The 27544-nt window shown below is 46.8% G+C and overlaps 1 protein-coding gene across 9 annotated transcripts in view; it reads right to left on the reverse strand.

The window, feature by feature from the left end:
* Positions 1 to 27544, reverse strand: part of LOC144946477 (PH and SEC7 domain-containing protein 2-like) — a 173268-nt gene that overhangs the window by 94759 nt on the left and 50965 nt on the right. For 7 of the 9 annotated variants that reach the window (XM_078875383.1, XM_078875381.1, XM_078875386.1 and 4 more), the window contains 2 exons: positions 16874 to 17591; positions 14460 to 15419 (listed from right to left, as the gene is read on the reverse strand). In XM_078875383.1, coding sequence (XP_078731509.1) covers positions 14460 to 15419; positions 16874 to 17591 — 1678 coding nt within the window. Of the gene's footprint in view, positions 1 to 8126; positions 8353 to 14459; positions 15420 to 16873; positions 17592 to 27544 lie in introns of those variants that run through there. The other 2 variants (XM_078875391.1, XM_078875390.1) reach the window with 1 other exon arrangement.

Raw genomic sequence — 27544 nt, forward strand, 5'->3', positions numbered from 1 at the left:
TTGTTAACAGTGCCGTCTCGGGCTGCGGAACTTTTTTTTTTTACACGATCAAAAATATATCTTTGCCATCTCGGTTCTAAAATAAAAAATGTTTTTGGAAAAGAAAAAGGTATATGTGCATTATCATACGATGTCCATCTCTGTGTGTTCAGATTACAGTTTGCAAGTCATTTCCTTTACAGGAAATAACAAGGTCAATTCGGCATGAAAACATACCCATTAAGTGTCACAATGGTATAAGCCAATTGTTCCACACAGCTAAGCCAAACATTCGTCACTTGTAAATCCATATAACATAGTTTGGGGGGGAAACGACGGTGCAGTGGTTATCGCACTGCACTCTGAACACCGCAGCCCGAGTTTGATTCCTGTACCTGGCCAATATTCCTCAACGACCATGGGCTCCCCCACTTCAGCAAGCTGCAGTGAGCAGTGTGGCGAAGCATGGCCAAACAAACCCATGACTGACGTGGCCTGGGAAAGCCTTGAATCCAGCAAAGGATTGACAAAGGGCCAAAAAAAACGCTCGTACAGCAGTACGTTAATCTGCTTTTTATAAACTTCCACGACAATGAAGCCAACAGTATAGCGCGCTGTGTGATGAATAGCCCATTATGTGATGGCTGTTATGGGCCGTGTGCTATGGGTCCCATATGGCACGTGTTCCTGCGACAGATGGCCTTCCTCTTGAGCAACGTGGCCACAAGCTGCGCTCATTGTTAACATGTAAAACATGCCCAGTGTTTATTATGGGCCTCGCATTAATTCGTGCTTATTATGGCGACACACTGATAGATATGCGCAGTAGTCTATAAACCACCCAGAATGTTCCCGATCTCATCAACACCTTAGAAGCAATGCACGGCTTAATCTAGACAGGAATTCGATGGCCGCAACGCATCAAAAGAATTGTCCGGTACTGTGGGGACTACAATGTGAGAAGGAGCAGACGGAAGATAAATCCATCGCTGTATTGTACCATACTCCAATGTCTGTACTCCACGCTTGCTTCATCAAGCCGCCATGACCCACACGGTGTGGGGAGGCCATCATCCAGCAGTGGATTGATAAAAGGACTGTATCGTACACGTACATACATGATGCGTCCACAAATAGATATTTTGCGCATCAATTGTGTCTGCGTGTAAATGGTCGTCACGGTTGATATGGCAGCGGGGGAAAAGGAATTTCACCGTACTCAACGGTGACGCTACGCCGTGACACACACACACCACGCGACGGCAAAGTTAGGGTTAAATAAAAAAATATGCGTGAAAAAAGCAATATCCTGGGCATTCGCACGGGTACGAAAAGCTCTTTTGTTTTAATTCCTTTTATATTGTGCTCAGAATCCTGTTTAAGCATTGTTGGAATTTCTTCACAGGAACTGGCTAACCCCGGCACCTGGCTATACAACACATCGTCTCCCACCTAACGACGCTAGGGTGGGCGCTGCTAAGGTGGGTGGGGGTGGGGGACGGCGGTCGAAGTGTGGAGGGGGTTGCTGATGCACAAAGCACATTCGCACGCAGGAATGTTGCCGCGTAAGAGATGGATGAGCGCACGGGAACATCCAACCAATCAGATGAAGCCTCCACGCCACACAGTTCCTGATGCTTTGTGGTCACGGGAGCTGGACAAAGCTATAAACCTCATAGCTCGGCGATGTGTTTTTCGGCATGTTTGGCGTTTCGCTCCGCGTTGCCGGGAGCTTCTTCAGGGACTAATCAGTTCCTTACAAAGTTTGCCGAAGCTCCAAGCACGTGGGAGAGAGTGAAATGTCGGCCAGCGAACCGAACAACACGCGGCACAACCCCGAAAGCGCATCGGAGAGCCACACGGAGCACAACCACGAAAAATCCACGCAGCAGCAAAGATACTTTGAACATACTATAAAACTGTCTGCAAGTGATGAAAGATGTATCGTACAGGAAAGTTCCAGCAGGCCTGAAGCAAATAAGAACTGGTTTATTGACCCTTAGCCGGGCCAAACTGCCCCCTGCAGTGAAGAGCGAGGGCTTGTCCACATAAAGGCAAAAGGTGGCAGCAGGCAATGGTGGCTATATTGTACAGATGACTCCTAACAAGGATGAAATCGACAAACAGTTGTTGCATTGTTCTATCGCTGCCGCAATATTGAACCTTGCCAGTCTAAAACAAGATAGCACGGATTATGCACACGTGACATTATGCAGACGTGACATTATGCACAGGTGACATGGGAGGATCCAGCCTCCGGTCATAATCGTGCCCTTTTGCCTTCATGCACTCACCTATTGTGCTGTCTGCAATTTCCACCATTATTCCTAACTGATAAAATCATAATGAGAATTTTTATTAACACTGGAGAAATCCGATGAGCTATGAAGCTCTTTTTCACAGATGACCAGTTGGGGTGGGTAAAAACGTTACAACAAACAATACAAAAACACAATAGGAGTACAAAGTAATGAAAATGGTAAAGAAATAACTTTAAATACAAAACAAAACTATTTTTTTTTATCTTATAAGGTAAAGCCCACTGAGCTATTCGCTTATTTTTCAGAGGCGACCTGGCCACAAATGATAGCTCAACAAATTGGCTTATCATGCGGAAATTTCGAGCAGCAAAATACTAGAAATAATATAGATGCACGTTTCTACTTTGAGCTGTCTGCGATTTTCACGATTACTCCTAACTGCTAACTTTCCCTATCACCACCGCTCGTAAGGGCAAGCAGTTAAATTGTAATTCAACACAGATTGCCATTTGAAGTCTTAGAGACCCTCATGCATTGGATGCTACATAAAGCCAAAGTATCTTTTGGCATTTAAAGTGTAAAAGTGAGAGTTAAGGGCACTTAAGAAAGGGTTAATATTGGCTGTATAAGTGTATGATTATTATTGTAATTGAAAATCAGATGAACTATAACAAAGGGAAACAGAGTATGTTCCAAATCTTGCTGTTGTGAGAACCTCCAAAATATACCAGACCATCGTGTCTTTTCAGACAGGTCATTTTGCTACCAAATAGAAATCAGTTAGTATAGACGCACGCGTATTTGACGGAAACAAGTTTCGGCACGTAACGAAAGAGCCAGCCATTTCATAATGTTTGAAAAATGTTTTAGGCGTGGCTGCAAAACACGTGCGTTTAACAAGCTTGTAAGTAAGTGCAAGAGAAGCAGACATTGCCGGGGCAAAATAATTCACTGGGTCGTTTCGGCGGGGCACGTTTCTTGTTGCCACAATTTTTCTGTGGCACACTGCGGTGGCCAATTCGCTGAGGATATTTCAACAGAAACACAGCCACAATGTGGGTAGCAAGAGAGATGGTGATCGCCCCTGAGCCGTGCCAGATTAAAGAAAAATCCAGAGATTGCTTTCACGAAGATAAACACGGAGAAACATCAAGCCGTACTCTGTAAAAAAAACATCATCACGACCTACACTGACAAACGTGGTGAAGTATGGTCAAATAAACTCCCGTGACCCACATGGCATGAGGAAGCCCTCATCCAGCAGGGGATTGACAAAAATGGCTGTACATGCACAATCACGTTTCCTTAATCCCAGACTATTACCACCAGAGGGACATTCGTTCTTTAAAACGCTTACTACGATATTTGAACGTAAACATGCAAGGATGGTTTACTTTACCATAATTGGGATTTATTTGCTGTACTTTGGAAGGGCGTACGAGGTTTTGGCACCAAGATACAGCTCTGGTCCCACGGGTATTGAAATTGCGGCGTACATTGTGTGGCAGTGTGGTTAGCAGCATTGGCTCGCGATAGAGACGTCACGCTGCATCAACGCACCGACTAACAACGGTTATCAAACTCGCGGACCAAAGATCTGACGGAGAGAGCGGAGAGAGAGGAGATCGGAGAGGTCAAGGTCAGCGCTGGCTAAAGGCAAGGAGGATGCAGGGCAACGCGTAGAACGAGCAACAGAGCGGCTGACCCCGTGGAAATGGGACAATGCGAACAACAAGTTTTGACAGGGGAGGGCGGTGCTGTTGCTGCATGTAAATCCCGAATTGAGAGATTTTCACGTGTACATTTTAAGCACTGGGATGCTTGTGGCCAACACCTGTTACATTGTATGGCTTTTTTTTATTTTAGCTATGGGGAGGAAACAGAAAAATCCGGAGGAAAACCCATGCAGAAGTGGGGTAGAACATAGAAACTCCACACAAGAAAGCACTCGAGTTGGCGATCTAACTCAGGCCCTTGTTGCCATGACGCATAATTGTTACCACTGTGCCCTCCTATTGCGGCTATATCAAGCCTGTGGATATAACCTGCTCATGCACCGAGGTTCAGAAGAATTCCTCTTATCCGCAAGTCTATAACTTGCGGCTCCTATTATCTGGAGGAGCTATAGGGTCCACGGAAGCTCCTGTTGCCCATGACCCTATTCTTCCTATTATCGCATTCCTCTGCAAGAATCATTTCCCACAGGTAAGTGGAGTAAATTCATGGATAACCCAGCAGATAATAGGGTCTGCGACGTTCGTCCATACACTCACTGCAGATAAAGAGGAATTCTCTCAATGATTCCAATAAGGTTTGACACGAAGGATTGGCATACGAGAAGGCTACGCCGGACAACAACAGGATCGGGACCTCACAAAGCGCTTAACAATCCAACCCAGTCATCTACAGTTAGCATAAAGAACAACAATTAAGAGATTAAAATCTGCTAAATTAAACATAGCTCATTGCAGCCTCATTAACTGCTATTATACGTTGTTTGGGACAAATATGTCTCCGGGCATGATTTTAAGATGGACATTGCATTGGCAACCACTATTGAGGGTGGTAAATAACAAAAAATGGTCCCATCACCATTTCGAACTTAGAAAAGATGACATTTTCCTCCACCGCCCTACATTCTATACAAATACCGAACGAGACTCAGGACACCGTATCTTCAAGCGAGTCCTTGCCTATCACATCTGGCAGTTCACCAGTATTGATTCAAACAAGTCTGACGGCTGATGAGACACTGTGTGTCGAAACCAGTCCACAGTTTGCTTGTGCCGAATCAATGCTGCTTACATTATTCACTCCCAGAAGGCCCGTGGAGCTGATTGTGTAAAAAAAAAGCACCGATTTTTTTGGACAAAAAAATCAAGATGTTTTTCTGCTTATCTATGGAATCTCAGAATTTAGATCATAATGTACAATGCAGTTCGGACAAATTCATCTGTTCCAGTATGTAACAGAAAATACAACGCCTTAAACATTTCTGTGGAAGAATGTATGATGTGCACATGGGTGTAGCACAAGCCATAGTAGCAATGCCTTAACTGAACTTGCCCTTAAGTCAACTCATATGCTTATAATAATTACATGTCCACAAAAACTGTAAGTTGAGAATTGCACGTCATTAGAAAGCCCTCAACTTTCAATTAGCGTAGTGCTTTTCCTTTTTGTAAGGACGGCTGCTACGAAGAAGGAATGGTAACATTGGAGCCGGCCACACCATCCGCACTTCCTTTCAAACAGCGGGCTCTAGTTAGCCTCCACGTGATTTCACAAAGTTCAGAGAAACTCTATAAAGCCATGCGCGGTCGGGAAGAAGTCTGTGGTTATGGAGTCGTGACTGCGGTCACGAGAGCCGAGTTAATAACAAAGCTGCCCTGCCAGAGCTGACCAAACAGGAATGCACCCCAGGCTCAATGTTACGCACACCTCAAGTACTACGGGTGCAAATCAAGTAGTTGAACTCAGTGTTGTGTCTATAAAAATGAATTTAAATGTTTCACTTCTCAGCCTACTGCCTCTACCGGACCAATATTATCAAGAAGCATTTTGTTTAAGCGAGCAAAACTATGGACCGGATTTGAACTTCCTGGATCTCGTCAGCAGTCAGGCTTGGAAAACAAAATGCAGCTGGATAACCAGGTGTCATTGACAAAGGAACTCCATAAAAACCATGGGAACCCGTTCAAAATAAAAAAGCAATGCCGTACACAAACTCAATACGCGTTGCCGATGCCTGTTATGTGTAAATTACGGCAGCCTTTCCTTTCAGCTCTTTATCACACTGCTGGATGAAGGCCTCCTCCACACCATGTTGGATGGCAGGGTTGTCCGACCATCCGTCACCACGCTGCTCAGTGCAGGTTGGTAAAGGTGGAACCCCAAATCTGATTCGGCTATCGCGAGCCATCGACGCTACCCATGGCTGAGAATCAAACCCATGCCACTGGGTTCACAGCGCTGTTTGTTCACCGCTTTGTTACCACTCCACCCTTCCTGAATACACGTGACCTTAACTTTGTAAACGGTGCGTAAATAAAGTAAAGACCAATTTACGGCGTCTGTGCGGGGAGTAATTGCCATAATATTTACGTCAACTTGTTTTCCCCCGACAGAGAGATGGTGTGGAACGGTGGCTATGAACTCTATTCCCGGTCATGGTTAACATTTGCGATGAGCGATATCTTAACAGGTTTCTGGGTCCCCCCCTTTCAACCGACCCACACTGACCAGCGTGGCCAGGTACATTATATGGGCCGTACATTACATGGCAAGATGTGGCCGGAAGGTGTTCATCTCTTTGAAATACCGAAGCTTTTCACTGGACATGAAAACGCTCGACAAATTTTGCCCTTGACGCTGGAGTGAATACAATTATATTTAATTTAGAAGTATCTCTGGTGAAACAACTCAGGAGCAGGCAAACTAAGTTGACTGTACCACACAAACAACACCGCATTATTCATTAAAGTTTACTTTACAATACAATATGAATGGCCAATGTCCCTTCTACCGAGCAGACTTTATAAAGAATGTCTACGTGATGCTTATCAGAGTCTGTCCCCAGCAGTGTTAAACCGTGCACATTCAACCAGAATCTATTAACAACCGACATTAAAATATCATTCGGCCTTGTCAACTACAATTGAGTACAGCAAGTTATGTAAAGTTTAGAATTTCCGTGTTTTTTTTTGTAAAAGAGGTGTTACTTCATCATCTCCGCCTGTGTGTTGTACAAGTGGTACAAATGTAGTTTGCGCAACGGTACCGTTCAAAATAACTTTTCCCTTCTCGTCGCACGTGCTTTTAAAAAAAATACACAACGTTTGCGAAATATTACTGCATCCACACCCCAGCTGAGGCCATTCTCTGCGACCTTTGTGCTGCACTGGCTACTGTTTAAACAAGTTACAAAAGGTGCCATGGTGGTGGTGAGCCCGCTGGGTTCGGCCGAAGCAACACGGAACGCTGTGACAGGAAGCCAACCGAATGGGATTCATGCCACTTTACGACGAGAATGTTGGGGATTTACCGAAAGGGATGTGGTTACGAATGCAGAACTCGATTCGCTCACTCACCGGCTGTAAGATTTATACACGCGCAAAACAACGCGACACATTTTTCAACAAGACTCTCTGAAAGAGGAAAAAAATTCAGGTGACATTTCAGGCCATCGCCACTTTTTTCATGGCAGATTTTTTGTTGCTGTTGTTAACCGTGCTACGAAATCAACATATTGCACCAACACGCACTTTTGGTGCATTCCAAAATTGTGCCACGCTCATCAAAATAATAAAAAGACTCCACCGAAACCAAATGAGCAAATGGAAATTCAAAACCATCAAAAATTCAAACAAAAAATCCCCGTATAAAATGCGTGCACATCTCGCTTTCCTCTTGAATAAACGCCGCTCTGGTCCCAGGAAGCACCCCCCCCCCCCCCCCATTGGCTGACGTGGTGACGAACAACAACAACCGATATATTTCGATTTAAAGCTTTCGTGACTGCAGGGATTCCTCTTCTTGGTTCTTTCGGTAAAGTCACGTAGAATGGAAATAATAAAATAAAACATAATAAAATAATTCTCACGACGTTTCGGCCACAACGCAAGCAGCCGTCCTCAGGTGGAGAACAGGTCTGTCGAGGAGACAGAGTCTGAATGTTTCAGACTGAAGCTTCAGACTATGTCTCCTCGACAGACCTGTTCTCCACCTGAGGACGGCTGCTTGTGTTGTGGCCGAAACATCGTGAGAATTATTTTATTATGTTTTATTTTTATTATTTTATTATTTCCATTCTACGTGACTTTACCGAAAGAACCAAGAAGAACAACCCATATAGTGGGAAAACAAAAACACATTTCCATCACGAACCTGAGGCGAGGTAGCAGCACACCCACGCCAGCTCCCGTCATTCACGCCAGCCAAGTGTGGAAACCGGCGGGGCGATGTTGATCGACGGAGAACGGAGAGCCGCCCGGCTACCGCCGGACTGAAAGAACTTCTAATCTAGAACTGAAAGAACAAACTTGACTCGTTCCAAGCACAGGTCTCCCTGTGCTTATCAATTCGTTGCCCAGCGATAACCAAATCGCTCCCCCACCCACCACCCCACACCAACCACCACCCCCTTGCAACGGCTTCGGCCACGTTAATGAGCCCCCCTTTTTATTCCCTAATCGCCTCTCCCCCCCCCCCCCCACTTCCCACCACCCAATTCACGTGGCCGCTTAATCAAAAGTGAACTTTGCGCAAAGCTCGCAGTAATTAATCGCTGGTATCAAACGGCACTGAATGAACGCCGGTCCCTGTCCATTTAAAAGCATTAGCGGTTGAAATCTCACGGAGGCTAACGCCCGCTTTGGCCTTTTTCTGCGTGTGTGTAACACTTTATCAAGCGATGACTTCAGTCGAGGCGTGATGAGATTATTGTATTGTCCCCCCTCCTTCTCCTTCTCGACACGAGTCCAAGCGGCAAAGCGGCGACGTCCCTCACCGACTTGACAACACGAACGAGTCGCCGCGATCATTTCCTGGTCTCACAACCCCCCCCCCCTGACGCCACGAGCCAAGGGCTGGGCGGGCGGCCCTCGTCGCCACGGCAACGACCAATCCCAAGCCGCGATTTGGTAAAAAGAAAAAAGGGGGGGGGGGAGGGGAGTCGTGACGTCACCTGGCGGCAGGCCAATGGCGTGCGCGTTAAGTCTCATCGCCGGGTCGCGCGCACGGGGTGATGTCATGCTCCGGCAGCAGCAGCAGCAGCGGCAGTCCCGCACAGCGAGCACGCTGCCCGGTCGCGTCTCTACGGCAGTTGCGTGCCGCCGGTGCCGCTGCCGATGCCGCTGCTGTTCCCATGTCCCCCCCCCCCGTGCCACGTGTGCACTTGCCTCCCACAAACTCCGAGGGGATACAAAGTCTCCTCGCCGCGGGGTTAGGGGTCAATCCATTTAGTACGTACGCAAGGGGGGGGGGAGGAGGGGGGGGAGGAGGGGGATGAGGAAGGGGGGGAGGAAGAAGGGGAGGGAGGAGAGGAGGGGGGATTAACCCAAATGCGTTCGCTTGCGTATGGGGGGGGGGTCTACTGAGAATGTACGCATAGGAAACGGGAGGGGGGAGGTGAAGCTTCGATAATAATTTGTCTACATTGGCCTTCAAATTAGATAGTCCGGCGGTGGACTATCTGTTTATGTAAACACGTTAATATTATTAATCCTTGATCGTTTCTGCGTGCATTAAATATCTGGGGGGGGGGGGGTGTAAGAAGTCGGCGTGCGTACAGGGAGGGGGGTAGGGGGAAAATTTTACAGGTAGGAACAACAGGTTCCACACTGCCCACCAGGGATTATTTGTCTGTCGTGCATATTTGTCGTGCACGAATGCGCTGTCCAACCAAGTTCCTACCTGCCCACTCCGAAGGAACGTATTGACAGGTTTTTGCGTTCCTACTCAATCGATGGCCCCTTACCAGTGTGACATATGTCGGTGGCATTATTGCTGTTCAAATTCTGCTTGCAATAATTTATTGCGTGCAAACATTTTTTCTTTAAAACCGTTGTTCCACCTTACACAATCAGTTAACTCCGTGGTCAAATGTTGGTTGGCTTTAATTTGTGCCCAATTACGGTGACTAAATTGATCACGGGCCCCCCCCCCCTTTTTTTGTCAATCTGCTGCTGAGCGATGGCCATGTCGGTCATTGGGATTGTTTGACCGAGATGGTCGGTGGGAGGTTCACCAACACGCACTGGTCAGTTCAATTATCATCACTCGCCACCGATGTCAGAAGCCATGGCTGCGAATGGAATTGAGGTCGAGGAGTTCATAACGCAGCATCTGCTAACCAATGCGTCAATTCAAACCCCTGTCAACCCATCCCTCCCTCCTAATCATCAGATTATACGTGTACTTTTCATGCTGTGCAATTGAAATATGGTTGGAGGCTACAATGGTTATCACCTGGTTGTAATTGAGGATACCTACATTTTAAAAAAAATAGCACCTCCAATCGCTTTTGCATTTTATAAATCTACTGCCAGAACTAATTACACCGTTTGCCCCCCTTTTTACACGCTTTCATTTAACTCACTCTGTTGTTGTCGTTGTTGTATCCTCAAATCTTGTAACTCAACTTTAACCCACTTCCCAATATGGTATCGACTGAAAACTTGGTATACTTATGTCATACTGATGACAATACTATATTCTATCACAGAATATATATATACAATTTTAAACATTATTCTTAATATGTTAAGTTTCGGCTTGGGTCTAATTGTCCACGGTCAACTGACGTTGGCTGTAATTGGCCACGGTCCCCTTACGTTATGGCAAGCTTCGGGGCCACTTCCTGGAGTCGTGGAGTTCTTCCATTACTAGTACGGTACATTTCATAAAAGCGTGTTTAAAAAAAAAGTTTTTTTTAAAATATTATTTAGAAATATTTTTAAGTTACAGTTGACAAGATCTGCAAGTCCAGCTGTTGTCCTGAATATATATTTAGCAATGTCATCGCTGATAGCAACATGTAGAAAAGTCAAGACAATTCTCGGTGGTGAAGATTTGTTTCCTAAACAAGTTATTGGGTGATGATGCATCGCCACTGATGCACAAGCACAATTAGCAAAATAAACTCAACACATTCATCAATAGCACTGTGTAGCTTGCAAATGACAAAAAATTTAGATTTAAAGCTTTTGTGACTGCAGGGATTCATCTTCTTGGTTCTTTCGGTAAAGTCACGTAGAAGGGAAATAAGAAAATTAAAAAAATTATTATTATGTTTTTTTAATTCTTTTATTATTTCCCTTCTACGTGACTTTACCGAAAGAACCAAGAAAATGACAAAAACATATATAATATACAGGTGACTTTTCGGGTAAAGGTCGTTCTTTGTAGCACACACACGAACAAGGGCCATTAAAGCACGGCTGAAAAAGAACAATTCTAAAAAGTAGAGTACGCAATACAAGGCGTCTAACTGTGTGTGCGCGTGTTTACAATAAATCTTTAACGTGCATCTAAACAAACGGAAAGCAACGTATAAACTTTCTCTGATGAGCAAAGCATCGGGCACGTTCATAAATACTGCAGAGCGATGGAGATTGGGGCGTGTTTAAAAATAGGCTTTTGCTCCCATGTAAAATTTATGAGCAAATCAAATGGAAGGGGGCTGCTGCTCCTGCTGCTGCGTGTGCAGACACATCGCCTTTGTGGAGGTATGATGTTCACCTCGACATCGCTCGGATCATTCATCAAATTAATTCCGACTTCACATTTTCTCACGAAGATCCATTAGGGGACATTTAATGTGGTAATTATAACAGCTGGGTTGGCTCTTTCTTTACATTTTTAAGAGGCTGTCTGCTCTGTAAATGGGTCACACGCTGCTCTGTATTCGAGGTATGTAGTTATGAAAAAAAAAATAGTTTGACGTAAAACCACACTGCTGGCGAAAGCAGCAAGTGGGGAGTACAGGGCCATCTAGTGGAGATCAGCAGCGTGCAGCGTCAAAGGTCACGCGTGGAACGACGATTTATCATACTAAAAAAATATAAGCGGGCACAATTCGCCTCCTTCCATACCTGTCTCTCGACATAAAATATACGTGTTTATCTTCTTGGTTCTTTCGGTAAAGTCACGTAGAAGGAAAATAATAAAATAATAAAAATAAAACATAATAAAATAATTCTCATGACGTTTCGGCCACAACGCAAGCAGCCGTCTTCAGGTGGAGAACAGGTCTGTCGAAACGTCGTGAGAATTATTTAATTATGTTTTATTTTAATTATTTTATTATTTTCCTTCTACGTGACTTTACCGAAAGAACCAAGAAGATGAATCCCTGCAGTCACGAAAGTTTTAAATCGAAATACGTGTTTATTTTAAAAATGTATATATAATGATACACGTAATTTATATTTTTACATTATATATTTACTCCACATCCCATCAGTCACGTGGCATTTCTGTGAGTGGATGTTTTCTCACCGACATTGGTTCAAAGTGTGTGGACCGGGCGACACCCACCAAGTGTATTTTATTTAAGCAGGTGAAAACTCAAGAGACCAAGGATAATCTCATTCGCAAGAGTGGCCAGGGAAATGACCCTGCCAGTAGGCGGGTGGAGGGGCAATCATTGCTATGTTTAACCCCAATTGAATACAGGGACTCCTCCACTTACGAACGAGTTAGATTGCAGAGGTCTGTTGGTAAATCGATTTGTTCGTAAGTCCAACTTTACGTCTGTCGATTCCAAACGTGCTGTTACGGCATGTACACTAAACACGGGGAATGGTTTTAAAAGTTGTATAATGTCCCGTAGATGTCACTGGTTCTTCATGTTCTGCAGATGCAGATGCCACCACCGCCATCGATTGCGCGGCAGTTGAACTTACGACTCTCGGTCCGAACAGGCAACCAGACATATGGACGAGTTTGTTCGTATCTCTGAAAGTTCGGAAGTCGAATGTTCATAAGTAGAGAAGTCCCTGTCATTAGCGGTGTCAGTTTCAAATTTGCCAAATTTGGACCCCGACGCTGGCACACGACGGCTTACTCTTGCGAATGACGCCACGGGATCTTTCAACATCCAATGTGAAGCAGGCGGCAGGTATTAACATGGTTGTTAAGCCCGCAGTGTTAAATCAGGGAGACCAACAGTAATCCTCCGCAATATGCACGCTCATATTATATCAAAATACTCGAATCAGCGATCGCTTCATTGGGGGCAGGGCGTTTATCACAAAACCCCATGGCACCAATTGCTTGCTTCCCAGGTGTACTGTGGAAGTTGGGAGTTTCCGAGCAGCGAACGGTTCCCGTTGTTTATTGGTCAGATTCCACACGAGATCTGCAAAAGTTCATCACCCCATTCGGCCCCAGAAACGAGACGGTCTACAGCACCATAATCACATTAAACCCAAGGCAACCACTCGCCACTGACTCAGCACTGAAGCAACTGTCCGTGCGCTACTGTCAATTTAAACGTTCCGGTCCATCGGCAGAATCAGCATTTCTCTTGTTGAAGGGATAAAAATGCTGACTGAACAAAAAAAACATCCAAAAAAAAGTTGGGTGGTTTGTTTGGACACCCCACGACACCCACAATGGCTGTGCCCCCCACAATGGCTGTGCCCCCCCTAACCGGCCCATCATGTTTGCACCAAACGCTGTAATCCTCCCCCCCGCAGCCCCACACCCACTCTTTTTGCTGCTCGTACTCCGCGGCTGCCCTGGCCGGTGAGGCATGCCACGTGATCCACCAGATAGATTAAGCTGGCAGAGGGCCACACTGTTTTGTTTGACCTTCACAATGCCATAGACATGGTCCATTTAATAAGTTGACATGGCTATGATGAAAGGTGGCCGACTAAAAGCTGTGCTGTAATTTAAATAGCGTCGGGTTTCTTTTTTGTGCAGATAATTTTTGGGACGCAACGTAACTTAAGAAAATGTGATTTTATGGACTCGTAAAGCCTGGTATACAACACCTGACAAAGACAACTCAGGGCAGGAAAAAGTGGAGAGAGTTATGAGTCAAGGCATCGGTGAGACCTGCATGATCGTTGCGGGTTAAGGTAGCTGGCAATGATGAGGTTAAGATATAAGATGAGAAAAAACAGGACGTTGTATGCCCAACATACGCCTATGTCACATATGCCACAACATATATATTGTTCGTTTTAAATTGCACATCAATTCACACACTCCCACGTCAGCAATGAGCTTCCACCAAACCCCCCTTTGAAATATGGTTATTGTTCCTGCCATTAATTTTATTTTACTGGACATTTTTTTTTACCCGGTAGTATTTTAACCATTTTCATTTAATCACTGTTAAGACTCATTGTCGAATTTTTTTACAAATGCTAATTTAAGAATGCCATTGTGACTATTATTGGCTCTTTTTCACACCCTCACAAGTGATATTACATCTTCATAGAGCCTTGTCTGGTTATAGATGAATCATTAATGTTTCATTTGTGAATCATGGGACCTCAATGGTCAAATCAATGAAGACTTGATTTATGTAAAAAGGCATTCAAAAATGTATTTAATACATAGTTTGCCTTAACATCACTAGCTAACTCAGGTTAAAACCAAAGTAAAATTAATCATGAAAATTCGTATCGGATCCAACGAATTCAAAACCAACAATTCACAGGTCCAGAAAAATCAAACGATCATGTTAATTGAGAATGAGCTCACCTCATGGATAACGATAATCCTGGCGAAATCTCTCCCTGCTCCAAGTCCGCTGTCACGCGACTGCTCAGCACGTTTTCCGAGCGGCTGTTTGAAACCGCCGATTGATGCTGGGAGATAACCTCGGCGCTCAAAGCACTGGTCAGGCCTCCCTCTAAGGCTCCTTTCTGCCCGGCAAAGGCACGGTCGGGAACGCTCGCAAGGCTCACGCAAGCCGGCGATGAAGATTTCGATCGTCTCTGCTCGCAAGAGGAATTCACGTCGGCGGCGGTCAATGAGCGTTGTCCTTCCCCGTCTCTTTGACCCGCGTCACGATCTGCGTCACGAACTGCTGGGACCGTCGGACCCTCTTCGGCCTGCGTCACATCGGAGTCGCCGCTCCTCGCGCCGGACGGGCACTCTGCGGCCTTCTGCTCCCAGACCGCCGAGTCCGCAGAGCTATCGCCCTCCGTCCTTCGCCGGGCGTCGCGAGGCGGACCCAGCGGCGACGTCCGCTCGTCGCTCCGACCCCGCGGCTGGGGCGAGCGGCCCGCGTCGTGCGGCGCCGACGGGGGGGACAACGCCCGCAACGGAGCACAGGTGCTCGGGCTGCCGGCGAAGTTCAGAGCAGGAACTGGCGAAGTTTCCGAAGCGTCCATCATCCACTCGCGAACCCCCGGCGTGAGCGTCGCCTCGGAGAAATCGAAGCAGGACTCGTCGTCGTCGTCGGTGGCGGCGGCGGTGTTTTCCGGCTCACCGGATGGAGGGGCGGCCGAGCTGAGAACGTCGAGCGAGTCCATGCTCGAGTAGGACATGCCGCGCTCGTGGTGAGCCTCTAGGATGCTCTCAGCGTCGCGGCTGAAGGCGTCGGTGGTGGGATCTTCGGCACAAATGACACCGCTGCCGCCACCGGCAATGCCGGCGTTGCCGCCACCCTCTCCTGGCACCAGCTCCACGCTGCGCCGGATCTCACGCATCATGAGGCTGCAGGGGAAGGTTGCGGTGTTAAGTGGTGTACAGTTAGCATTCAATGATCCAAGCCCACGTCCCTGGAGATCCATGAACTGTGACTTCTGGGTCGCGGTTTTATTCAAGATAAAAACATTTTTTATATATATAGTGTAACATTCTCTTTTTTGGAGAGTTATGTTCACTCCATTAGTTTCGAGTTAATCTGCGATTGCAGCGCTGCACTATTCAGCGACAAAATTTGTGGTACTCTTCCATGCTGGTCAGATGTCTTGGAAGAGGTGAGAGCACCCTCCATTTACCTTGCCACATGAGACCCACCGACCGACAAATAAACCCTAAATAATTCATTCTTACGCATGCAATTAGATGAATGCATCACGAGCGTGAGAATCAATTGTAATCAATTGAATCGATGTATAGATCTGTTCCTTGCCTGTACCGTGGCCCCCCGGGATGGAGCAGTGGCACAGTGGTTCGCGCACTCCTCTACGAAGCCAACGACCCAAAGTTCCATTCCCGGCCACGGCTATCATCAGTCAGTGGCTAGCGATTCCCAGTCCTGGACAACTCCGTCTATCAATCCACACTAACCAGCGTGGTGAAGTTGGGTCAAACAACCCCACGAATGACTCGGCGAGAGGAGGCGACTGGCAAACGGATGTACAATTACATTTTTGATTTGAGCTTTCGTGACTGCAGGAATCCATACTCTTTGGTTCTTTCGGCAAAGTCAAAGAGTACAATTACATTGTCTTATCTCGACTGAAAAGTGCATCACAGTGGATTTTGATTACCACCTCAGCGAGGTGGATTTATTATCTGATGTCATCTTTTTTAAACATTGCTCTCTGAAATTCCACCGCCCCCCCCTCCCCCAACACTCCAGGTGACAACACGTGATAACATGTATTTGCAATAACGGGAAAACGTTTCAATATGCATAGCGGTCATAGCAGAGTGGTGGCACAATGGTTAGCGCACTTCACTAAGAGCCTGGCAACCAGAGTTGAATTCCTCGACAACGAGTAATATATTCTTGGTTCTTTCGGTAAAGTGTGAAATCCACACCTGATGATGATTGCTTGTGTTGCAGTCGAAACGTCGTGAGAATTTTATTGTTTTATATTTTTATTATTTTATTATTTCCCTTCTACGTGACTTTACCGAAAGAACCAAGAATATGAATCCCTGCAGTCACGAAAGCTTTAAATCTAAACGAGTAATATTCGAACTGGTATCTGGCGGCGGCACTGATCAGTGTCGCTGTCCTTCCCCGCACCTCCGATTAGCACGGTTGGCTACGTACGGTGCGAAAGAAGTTCAACGCAACAAACGTCTAGTAACTCCGACGACTCACAAGGCAGGAAGATGCCTTCATTCGGCGGTCGATCGATCATGTCCTGCGATAAGGATGACGTTAAAGATACGTGCGTAACTACGTAAGCAAATGCGGACGCCTCTCGTACCTGGCCAATCCCCCCTCTGCCGTGGGACCCTTGTTGGGGCTCTCTGGGCAGACGCGCCCAGGCTCCACAAACACCTCGTCCTCCAGAGGCACCTCTCCATCCTCCTCTGCCGCAGCGCTGCACTCGTCCTCAAGCCTCCTCTGTCCGCTCGCTTCTTCCCCTGCGGCCTCCTCTCTGGCGGCGAGCGGCATCACTATGCTCAGTCCAGTCAGCTCCGTCGGCCGGGGTCCCGTCGCACCAAAGTCAGATTGCACGCCAACTCCCTGGGTGTCCGAAACACGTCTGACCTCAGCGTGTCCTCCATCGATGTCCCCCCTCGGCTGCTCGGAGCTGCCCTCGCACGGGGGATCGTCTTCTTCTGAAATAACGAGGGGGTCTAGTTCGAGGCAGTCGTTGAAGTCGTCCGAGTGCGATACTTTCCTGTCCTTCGAAGGAGCGCTTCCGGTTGCCCTTTCATGGTTCCCGTCGGTCGCCTGCAATTGCTCCAAGTCGCCATCTTCATGTCTGCTGACGCTTGGCGCAAAGTGAGTGGGGCCACCGTCGGCCTGGGCCGTGATCAGGGATTTGTCATTGGGCTGAACGGCGCCGGCCGTGTCCATGCCCTCCGCTGCCGCTTCGGTCCCGCCGTCCGTGTTCGTGTCCTCGCTGCCGCCGTCCCCCCTTTGGCTCACGTGCGCATCCTGAGGCTCCGCATTGAGGTTTGACTCCCGCTGGCCTGCTGCTCGACACGGACAATGTGACGATGTCATGTGATCAATCGACGTTCATGCCAGTGTCGTAGTATTAGTAATAATGAGTGAAAATAATCACCGGAAGCAGCATTGCCTTCATCACTGTCATCGGCACCTTCAACAGCACCAGCAGCATATCAGCAGCAGCAGAGCATTCCTCATCATCAGCAGCAACAATAGCAGCAATATTACCTTCATCCTCGGCCGGAATAGCAACACCAATATGTAAACGTAGCATTGTCTTATTATTATCAGAAGCAGCAAGTAGCAGAAGCATCACTGTAAATGTTATACAATCACAGTAATTTAGTCACATCAACCACATTTATTATAATTTCACGCTCATCACATGTATTTTATCACTGCCGTATTCTCACCACATCCAACCAATAAAAGTAATTTGGCACGATTAGGGCACAACTCACGTATAAAAGTAATGTTGATATTCTTTCCTATTTTTTTCTCGTTCAGTTTTCTTCTAACCCACTGTTACAAGACCTTGATGGGAACGCCGTGCGGTGCTGATAAAAGCTCATGCATTATGCATGCTCGCACGTATTGACGTGACCGACACCCTCACGTGAAACGAGTCACCTTCAAACAGGAAATCATCCCGCTGACGGTTCGTGGAAGAACATCCACTGGAGTCCGGGCTACAATTACACTTCCTTCCCGACGGACGTGACACAAGTGCCGGTCATCATCGCGGCCTCAGTTGCAGGCCCGGTGCTGCGTCGTGCACCCGTGTTGCCGTACAAGGACAGCTGCCACTAGGGGGTCCCCTTGGATAGACTGCAGAAGGGCTTTTAAATGGCTGAGATGAATAATGGCTGCTTTGAGTTGCTGAGGAAATTAAGCAGCCTATAAAAGCGGGACCTTATCCTTGATTTCATGGGCATATCTGTCTGGGTTAGTAGCCAAGAAAAATATTTCCGCATCAAGCACATGACATCAAGAATACCTCTCGCTATGGCTGTGGTTAGCAGTTACATACCTACTCCACTCTCCCAGAGACCTTGGCAATATTCCGTGGGAAATTAAACCTCTGCTGCTCAAGCCGGTATAAAGAGATCTAACAAGCGTAAACGTGTTACTGTACACGAACTGTCTCGGTCTGGAGGTACGGGAGTACAGTCGAGAACTGGGATTACCTGGCCCGTGACATTTTCTGCGCAGCATGGAGACGGCTAATAAGAAATATGTGAGCATCGCTTTCAGGGTTGTTAAAATAATAATAGGACGGGAACCCATTTCCAGTGGTATCTTAGCAATGAACGCACTGGCTTAAGAATCGTAAGCCACTTTCAACCGCCGTGCCAACAAGTGCGGCTTGCCAACCATCACACACCAGCGTGGCAGCTCCCTTTCGTTTCTCAGTCAAAAAGAGACCGTGACGTTTCCTTTGAGACACCACTTTTACGTCGCAAATCAGGACTGTAACCCTATTTTACTGGTTCGAGTCCATGCAGTTAACGGTAACCATGAAAAAAAAACTTTTAACAACCATTATTGCATTCCACGCCATGCTTCCTACGAGTCAGATTAATTTGTTTTTCCTATTTTTAGGAGTCTCACGAAAAATATAACAATGGGCGGTGGACAAGGCCTGGCCGTAGCACGTTCGCCGCTTGTTTAGATTAAGCAGCCGCCCTGGATCATATCGAATAAAAAAAAATACTAGCCATGTGCTTCATTGTGGACGTCAAAGCCCCTTTAACACGTAGACTTTCGCGACGAATATCATCCATAATACAGGTTTTTTGGGGGGGGTTAGATTACATGACAAACCTTACTAATAGGCTGTGTTGGGTGGTGGCGAGTTTAATGACACGTTTATACATTTATGCGATCTAACCCCAAAAAAAACCTGTATTATGGTCAAAGATCCTACGCCGTCAGTCACAAAAACGAGTGCCATTGTGTGCCGATGTCATGGCCCGAATTTTCTAAATGAGACGACAAATTACGAATTTAGGATTTTACACGCACGCACGCACGCATAATAGCAATCATTGCCGCAACTGCAACAAGGCCTTCCTGTCGAAGAAGTCATGAGACTCGGTGATGGTTTCCTCGGTAAACTGGCGTGAAAATAGTAATATACAGATGCGGTATATCCCAGGACAAAGATGCGCTATGACACCAGCAAGCTGACACGATCCATGGTAGAAACTGGTTCCACCTAAGGTAGCAAATCCTTACTTGCACCGATGTATTTATATGGCCAATGAATTAATTAGCTGATAACCAACTAATTTCATTTGGTTGTCACATCATTCACCGTTATTGGCTACATCACGATATTGGAACCGCAAAATTAAATTGATGCCCCATCAGGCGGTTACCGACAAGGTCAAATACCGGTGGTCTCAGGCCAGCGTCCTTCACTCGTTTTCAGAGGGGAGGCCACTTTCGCCGATAAGACATCGTCAGTGCGAGGGCCGCCACAACATGTGAAACCATTGTTGGGCTTGACAGCAGCACGATGATGATGATGGGGGTCAGTTTAACACGTAGATTGTAAATGTTGTGGCTTGGCTCTCCAACACACCGGTGTGCTGTACCAGTGACAAATTGGCCACGTTCTGTTTACGTGACAATACCAATTGGCTGTGTCGGGTAGTTGGTGGGTTTTAACGACACATTTATAGATTTACGCGATCTAACCCAAAAAAAAGTAATATTCAAAAATATTTTTTTTTAAACACGCTTTAATGAAATGTACCGTACGAGTAATGGAAGAACTCCACGACTCCAGGAAGTGGCCCCGAGGCTTGCCATAACGTAAGGAACCGTGGGCAATTACAGCCAATGTCAGTTGAGCGTGGACAATTATAGCCAAGCCGAAACATAACATATATAAAAGATTGTTAAAAAATAATGTATTTATTTGTAATGATAGAATATAGTATTGTCATCAGTATGACATAAGTATACAAGTTTGCAGTCGATACCATATTGTGAAGTGGGTTAAAATTGAGTTACAAGATTTGAGGATACAAGTGAGTTAATAGAAAGCTTGTAAAAAGATTGTTTAAAGATATATATATTTTAAATTATAGAATATAGTATTGTCATCAGTAAGACATACGTATACGAAGTTAGCAGTCGATACCACATTGGGAAGTGGGTTAAAATTGAGTTACAAGATTTGAGGATACGACAACAGAGTGAGTTAATGGAAGGCGTGTAAAAAGATTGTTTAAAGATATATATTTTTTTTAATGATAGAATATAGTATTGCCATCAGTAAGACATACGTATACTTAGTTTGCAGTCGATACCACATTGGAAAGTGGGTTAAATTGAGTTAAAAGATTTGAGGATACGACAACAACAGTGAGTTAATAGAAGACGTGTAAAAAGATTGTTTAAAGATATATATATATTTAATGATAGAATATAGTATTGTCATCAGTAAGACACACGTATACGAAGTTTGCAGTCGATACCACATTGGGAAGTGGGTTAAAATTGAGTTACAAGATTTGAGGATACGACAACAACAACAACAGAGTGAGTTAAATAAAAGCGTGTAATGTAATTAAAAAAAAACCCTCTATTATGGATGATGGTTTGGGGGTATTCTCAACATTTGTGAATTGTCAAGGGCCGCACTAAAGGCCCCCAGGGTCTGCCAGTGGCTCACGGGCCTTGCAATGAAGAACGTCGCCCATGGGCAATGAATCTGTGACATGGGTTGTGAGCCGGTCGGCTGGATAATGGGACATCCACTGCTACTCCCAGGTCTGCCATCTAAATGAAAGCGATATTGTTTTGTCTGTTAAAAAGTTGATAACATAATTGATTAATTTCACACACGTAAATGTACGTAGCGTATACACGGTCGTTTTGCACACAAGGGTTTTATGCGGACTTTATAATAAGCTGCTGGGGCAAGTGTTTGATAGCGAGGCACACGCGGGAGTCCAGCACGGCACACGTGAGGGGGTGATCAGCACCACGCCCGGCCGCCTTTGTCTCCCCCAGCTCTGAAGTTAACACAAAGCCACGGGAACTCATTTACGCCCCCGTTCTGATACCACCTGGCACGGAATCGAACACCGATTGTCGAGATTGATCGGTGTGAAACCAGTTGAACCACCACCACCACTCCCCAGAGGTCGCAACCGGGTACCCGATACCCATACCCTACCCAATACCCGGCTACCCGTACCGGGTACGGGTACCCGTTTGCGACCCTGGTGCGGCCGGGTACGGGTATGCCGTGAGTCACTGGTGAGTCACCGTTTGTCACTCATTTCCCAACGTCTTGTCTCTTCTCACAATTCAAGTTCCTAGAATGAACCCACCCGCGCCTGCAACATGGCTTCATCCCAGAGGTCGCAATCAGGTACCCGATACCCGTACCCGTTTGCGACCCTGGTGCGGCCGGGTACGGGTAAGGAATCAAAACCCGTTTGCGACCTCTGCCACTCCCCCCTGCAGCTGATAAAACCCTCTTCACGGGTTTACGCAACACACCATGTTAAAACACCCAACACACAGGTGCGCTCCACTGTACACCAAACATATAAACACGCGCGGCACGAGCCGACCTTCGCCGCGGTTACATCACCACTTTGGTGCCAGGCTAGGTGCACTTTGGTGCCAGGCTAGGTGCACTTTGAAGCCGCGGGGGGCGTTGGAAGGATCGCCCGGATGGCGACCACGTGTACACAAATCACACACACGCACACACAGGGGACACACCAACACCCGACATTCGCCACGAAGTGACTGACGGAGACGTCACCACGGCGCTTTGGTGCCAGGCCACGTGCACGTTGAGTTCTGCGTGAAGTGTCGAAGGCTGCTTCGCTGACGGGAGGAGGTCTCGGGACAGAGCCAGCAGGTGCCATGGGGTGGTGCCATGGGGTGGTGCCATGGGGTGGTGCCATGGGGTGGTGCCATGGGGTGGTGCCATGGGGTGGTGCCATGGGGTGGTGCCATGGGGTGGTGCCATGGGGTGGTGCCATGGGGTGGTGCCATGGGGTGGTGCCATGGGGTGGTGCCATGGGGTGGTGCCATGGGGTGGTGCCATGGGGTGGTGCCATGGGGTGGTGCCATGGGGTGGTGCCATGGGGTGGTGCCATGGGGTGGTGCCATGGGGTGGTGCCATGGGGTGGTGCCATGGGGTGGTGCCATGGGGTGGTGCCATGGGGTGATGACTGGGTAGATGACTGGGTAGATGACTGGGTAGATGACTGGGTAGATGACTGGTAGATGACTGGGTAGATGACTGGGAAGATCACTGGGTAGATGACTGGGTAGATGACTGGGTAGATGACTGGTAGATCACGGGTAGATGACTGGTAGATGACTGGGTAGATGACTGGGTAGATGACTGGGTAGATCACTGGGTAGATGACTGGGTAGATGACTGGGTAGATGACTGGGTAGATGACTGGTAGATGACTGGGTAGATGACTGGGTAGATGACTGGGAAGATCACTGGGTAGATGACTGGGTAGATGACTGGGTAGATGACTGGTAGATCACGGGTAGATGACTGGTAGATGACTGGGTAGATGACTGGGTAGATGACTGGGTAGATCACTGGGTAGATCACTGGGTAGATGACTGGGTAGATGACTGGGTAGATGACTGGTAGATCACTGGGTAGATGACTGGTAGATCACTGGGTAAATGACTGGTAGATGACTGGGTAGATGACTGGGTAGATGACTGGGTAGATGACTGGGTAGATGACTGGGTAGATGACTGGGTAGATGACTGGGTAGATGACTGGGTGATGCACCAAGCTGTAGCCCCTAATGTGCCAACACGTACAGACTCCTGCACCTACCTGGAGCCCCGCCCCTCCACTCCAACCCACTGCCCCGCCTCTCAACTCCCACCCACAGCCACTCCGCCCACGGCCCCTCCCCTCCCCTCCACCCCCAGCCCCTCCCCTCCACCCCCAGCCCCTCCCCTCCACCACGGCCACTCCCCTCCACCCCCAGCCCCTCTCCTCCACCCCCAGCCCCTCCCCTCCACAATCGGCCCCTCCCCTCCGGATATAATAAATAATTCATCTTTTTTTTTATTGACTCGCGTACATATAGACCAACTAGACCAGGGGTCGGCAACCTACGGCTCCGGAGCCGCATGCGGCTCTTTACGGGCTGCTTCTTGACGATATGTACGTATGTACAGTATGCACTCAGATGCATTGCGGCTCTTGAAATACTGAATTTTGTACCGAATTGGAAAGAAATGGCTCTTCTTGTTATTTTGGTTGTCGACCCCTGAACTAGACTAACAAAGAGACCCACGGACACGCACAGAGACACGCACAGAGACACCCACAAACAAGCGCAGAAACCCAGACACACACAATGACCGATAGACACGCATGGAGACCCACAGAGACGCATGGAGACCCACAGAGACGCATCGAGACCCACAGATCTAGCGAGGGAGTGGGGGGGAATCATTCGTGAGTTCCCCCTGTCATTTATTCCCATTTCCAGCCCTGCTCACAAGTGCTGAGTTACAGGTGCGTCTCATCACATTTTGTTTTTGTTACAGACGAGGCAGAGCTCGAGTGACATGAGAGAGACAGCTGAAGACAAGAGGCAGAGATGAAGCAACGGTGACATTTGGTGGCCTAGGCACCACCCATGTATCATCTTCTTAGGGTTTTTCGGTAAAGTCACGTAGGTAAAAATTAATGAAAATAAAATAAAATAAAAAACAAAAATCACGACGTTTCGGAGGCAAACGTCGTGATTTTTGTTTTTTATTTTATTTTATTTTCATTAATTTTGACCTACGTGACTTTACCGAAAAAACCTAAGAAGATGATTCCTTGCAGTCACGAAAGCTTCAAATCTAGAACCACCCATGTACCCTCCTCACGCCGGCCCTGGAGGTAGATGAGAGAAGAGAGATACGATGGAAACTATAAACATTGTTATTTTAAGGCCCACTGAGCTACCATAACTCTTTTTCAGAAGCGACCTGGCCACAAATAATAGCCCACGTGGACATTTATAGCGTGATGTTGATTCTAAATGTGGAGGGAAAACCCCGGAGGACCCGGAGAAAAATCCACACGACCACGGGGAGCGAGAGACGCAGCAAACTCCAAATATACAGCAGCAGGCGTCAAGGTCGGGATTGAACCCACGACCTCCTGTATACCAGGCGAGGTAGTTAACATTACACCACCGTGGATACAGATGATATGGAGATATCGTAAGATATCTATTAACACAAAACATATACAGTATGGAGGTATATGATACAAGATAGACACGTACGAATAATAAGCGATTTAATGTGAATTAACTCGTTATGTTAATTTGATTATGGATGCAAGCAGATATTGTGTTCACCCCCATTGTTTTCGTGAGTCCAGGCACTAATGAGCTACTTAGAGCCCACGGTCTTTGCTTCGTTTACTGTGGCCGAGGGTCGCTGCTGCTGCTTCTACAGACCTGCCACAGCACAGAGAGCTCGGAGTTAAATTATGCACGGGCACCGATGTTAATGCCCACCTGACACTTGAATTCAAAGCTACACCGGTCTGTGCCAATGTGAAAAAAGCCTTGGTTGTTTTTGGGTCAGCGGCGTTCACGATTCTCCATTGCAATCGGTAGTCCCGTCAGTCAAATTACCTCACGGTATTAAAATATTTACTTACCCATGAAAGCATCACCGAGACTCGTGAATCATTTTATTTTTTGTTGAAATGGGTTCCCAATTGGGCTGCTTGGCCAATTCCTACTGTCATAATTGGTTTTTTACCCTTTTATCTGGAAACAAAACTGACACCTTTTTTACGAGGAGTCAGGTTTGCATAGACCACAATACCTGCAGTCATAATGCAAACAAAAAACATAACTCTGATAATGTATGCACTGTCCTTGAAGTTGATTGGTCCACACCCGAGACAGCTTTCCTTAGAGCCTAGTCTCACAAGTTGTGTTTTTTGTTTGCATTATGACTGCAGGTATTGTGGTCTATGCAAACATGACTCCTCGTAAAAAGGTGTCAGTTTTGTTTCCAAATAAAAGGGTAAAAAACCAATTATCATATTTTTTACTGGCAGAATTCCTACTGTCGTCAACATCACCATCATCAACAACGGTCAATCCACTGCTGAATGAGAGCATGCCGCCAAAACGCCGCCATCCCAAGCGATCCTGCGATAGAAGAATCCACCGCGTGCCTTCACACGACCTGTTTTTTCATCGCTCCATCTGTGTGGCGGATGTCATCTCGAATGGGGTTCATAACAACAGGCACGATGTGTGTTGAACTGTGATTACAAAAAAAAAGTTAAACTATAAAACTAAACTGTAAACTGTTTGTTTTTATTTGACCAGGTAAGGCCCACTGAGCTACATAGCTCTCTTTCAGAAGCGACCTGGCCACAAATGATAGCTCATTATAACGTGGAGATTCATAGCGGCCGAATACTCTAAATACATGCTTCTAAATGTGTAGGGAAAAAACGGAGGACAGAAACATTCAAACTCCAATTATACAGGCATCAGGGTTGGGATCGAATCCACAACCTGCTGTATACCAGGCGAGGTAGTTAACATCTCGCCACGGTGGCGCCTTGGGTTAGTAAATTACGGTAGGTTCGTTTTCCCAATCCCATTAATGAGTGGCTGTATTATTGAAAGCAGCCAGAGTACACAGAGAAAGCCCACGCATACGATGCGAAACATTAAAAAAATCTCGATTTAAAGCTTTCGTGACTGCAGGGATTCATCTTCTTGGTTGTTTCGGTAAAGTCACGTAGAATAGAAATAATAAAATAATATTTTCATTATTTATGATTCTTTTTGTTTTATTTCTATTATTTTATTATTTCCATTCTACGTGACTTTACCGAAAGAACCAAGAAGATTAAAAAAAACCCTTGTAAATAGATGAAAAAATCCCCTGCTGTACCGCCATCCCTTCGCCCCGTCGCTGCCCAAGCTCACAATGCTCGGTATTCCGACAGAGTCGGCCAATAAAGCACGGGCCAGGCTCCAGCCTTAACACCTGAAGCACGAGAAAAGTAATATTGATTGAATCGCAGGCATAGACTGGCAGTGACGTTTGCTGTGACCTTGCCGATGCAATTCTCAAAATAACGAGCAACCATCGGAACTTAATTAGGACTGTGCCTCGATGGCCCCAGCACTGATCCCATGGCTGACGAAGCTGCTGTCGGCACACTCACGTCCCAGGATGATAATTCTGCTTCAATAAAACTGCCATCAAGATAGATAATAAGCCATGCCATTCATCGAGGAGCTGGCGAGCATTAGGACAATGCGCCCAAAAGTTTCTACTTGTTTTGCCCGCACACTGGAGGCTGCTGTGGTGTAATGGTTAGCGCGACCGTACTCGCAGTCCAGAGGTCGCAGATTCAACTTCCTGACGTGGCACTTAAAAAGCAATGAGTTTCTTCAACCCCCACCCCCATTGTGTCCACACACACAACAGCAGCAGTCGCTTGCAAGTGGGGTGTGAAATGTGGGGGACTCTGAGCTCTATCAAGACGTCTGGTGAGTGTGAGAGAGTAAAAGGCCCAGTGGAGGCCCTTTGGCCAGCGGTGACGTGAGCGAACGGATTGCAGGGCTGCACCTGTGCCCGTTCACATCTCATTGTGGCGCTTGCATTAAAAAAGGTGGAAGAGCAAAGGTTATTTGACATGTACTTCTCTTGCATGTGCGTACGTGTGTGCTTTGAACTTCTTTCTGAACCGTACACAGCTAACCGTGTATTTACACTGCTGGACATATTCTACCATTCCCTCTTGACGGATACCATGGAAAGCACATGTACAACCGGTTTGTCATAACAGACGTAATAACTTACAGCCCTTCATCAATCCACTGCTGGATGAGGGCCTCCCCAAACCATTCGTGAGGGTTGTTTTAACCAAACTTAACCATGCTGCTCACTGTCGCTTGGTTAAGCTGGGCAG

Source organism: Lampetra fluviatilis, chromosome 41, assembly GCF_964198595.1.
Source record: "Lampetra fluviatilis chromosome 41, kcLamFluv1.1, whole genome shotgun sequence".
Taxonomy (NCBI): domain Eukaryota; kingdom Metazoa; phylum Chordata; class Hyperoartia; order Petromyzontiformes; family Petromyzontidae; genus Lampetra; species Lampetra fluviatilis.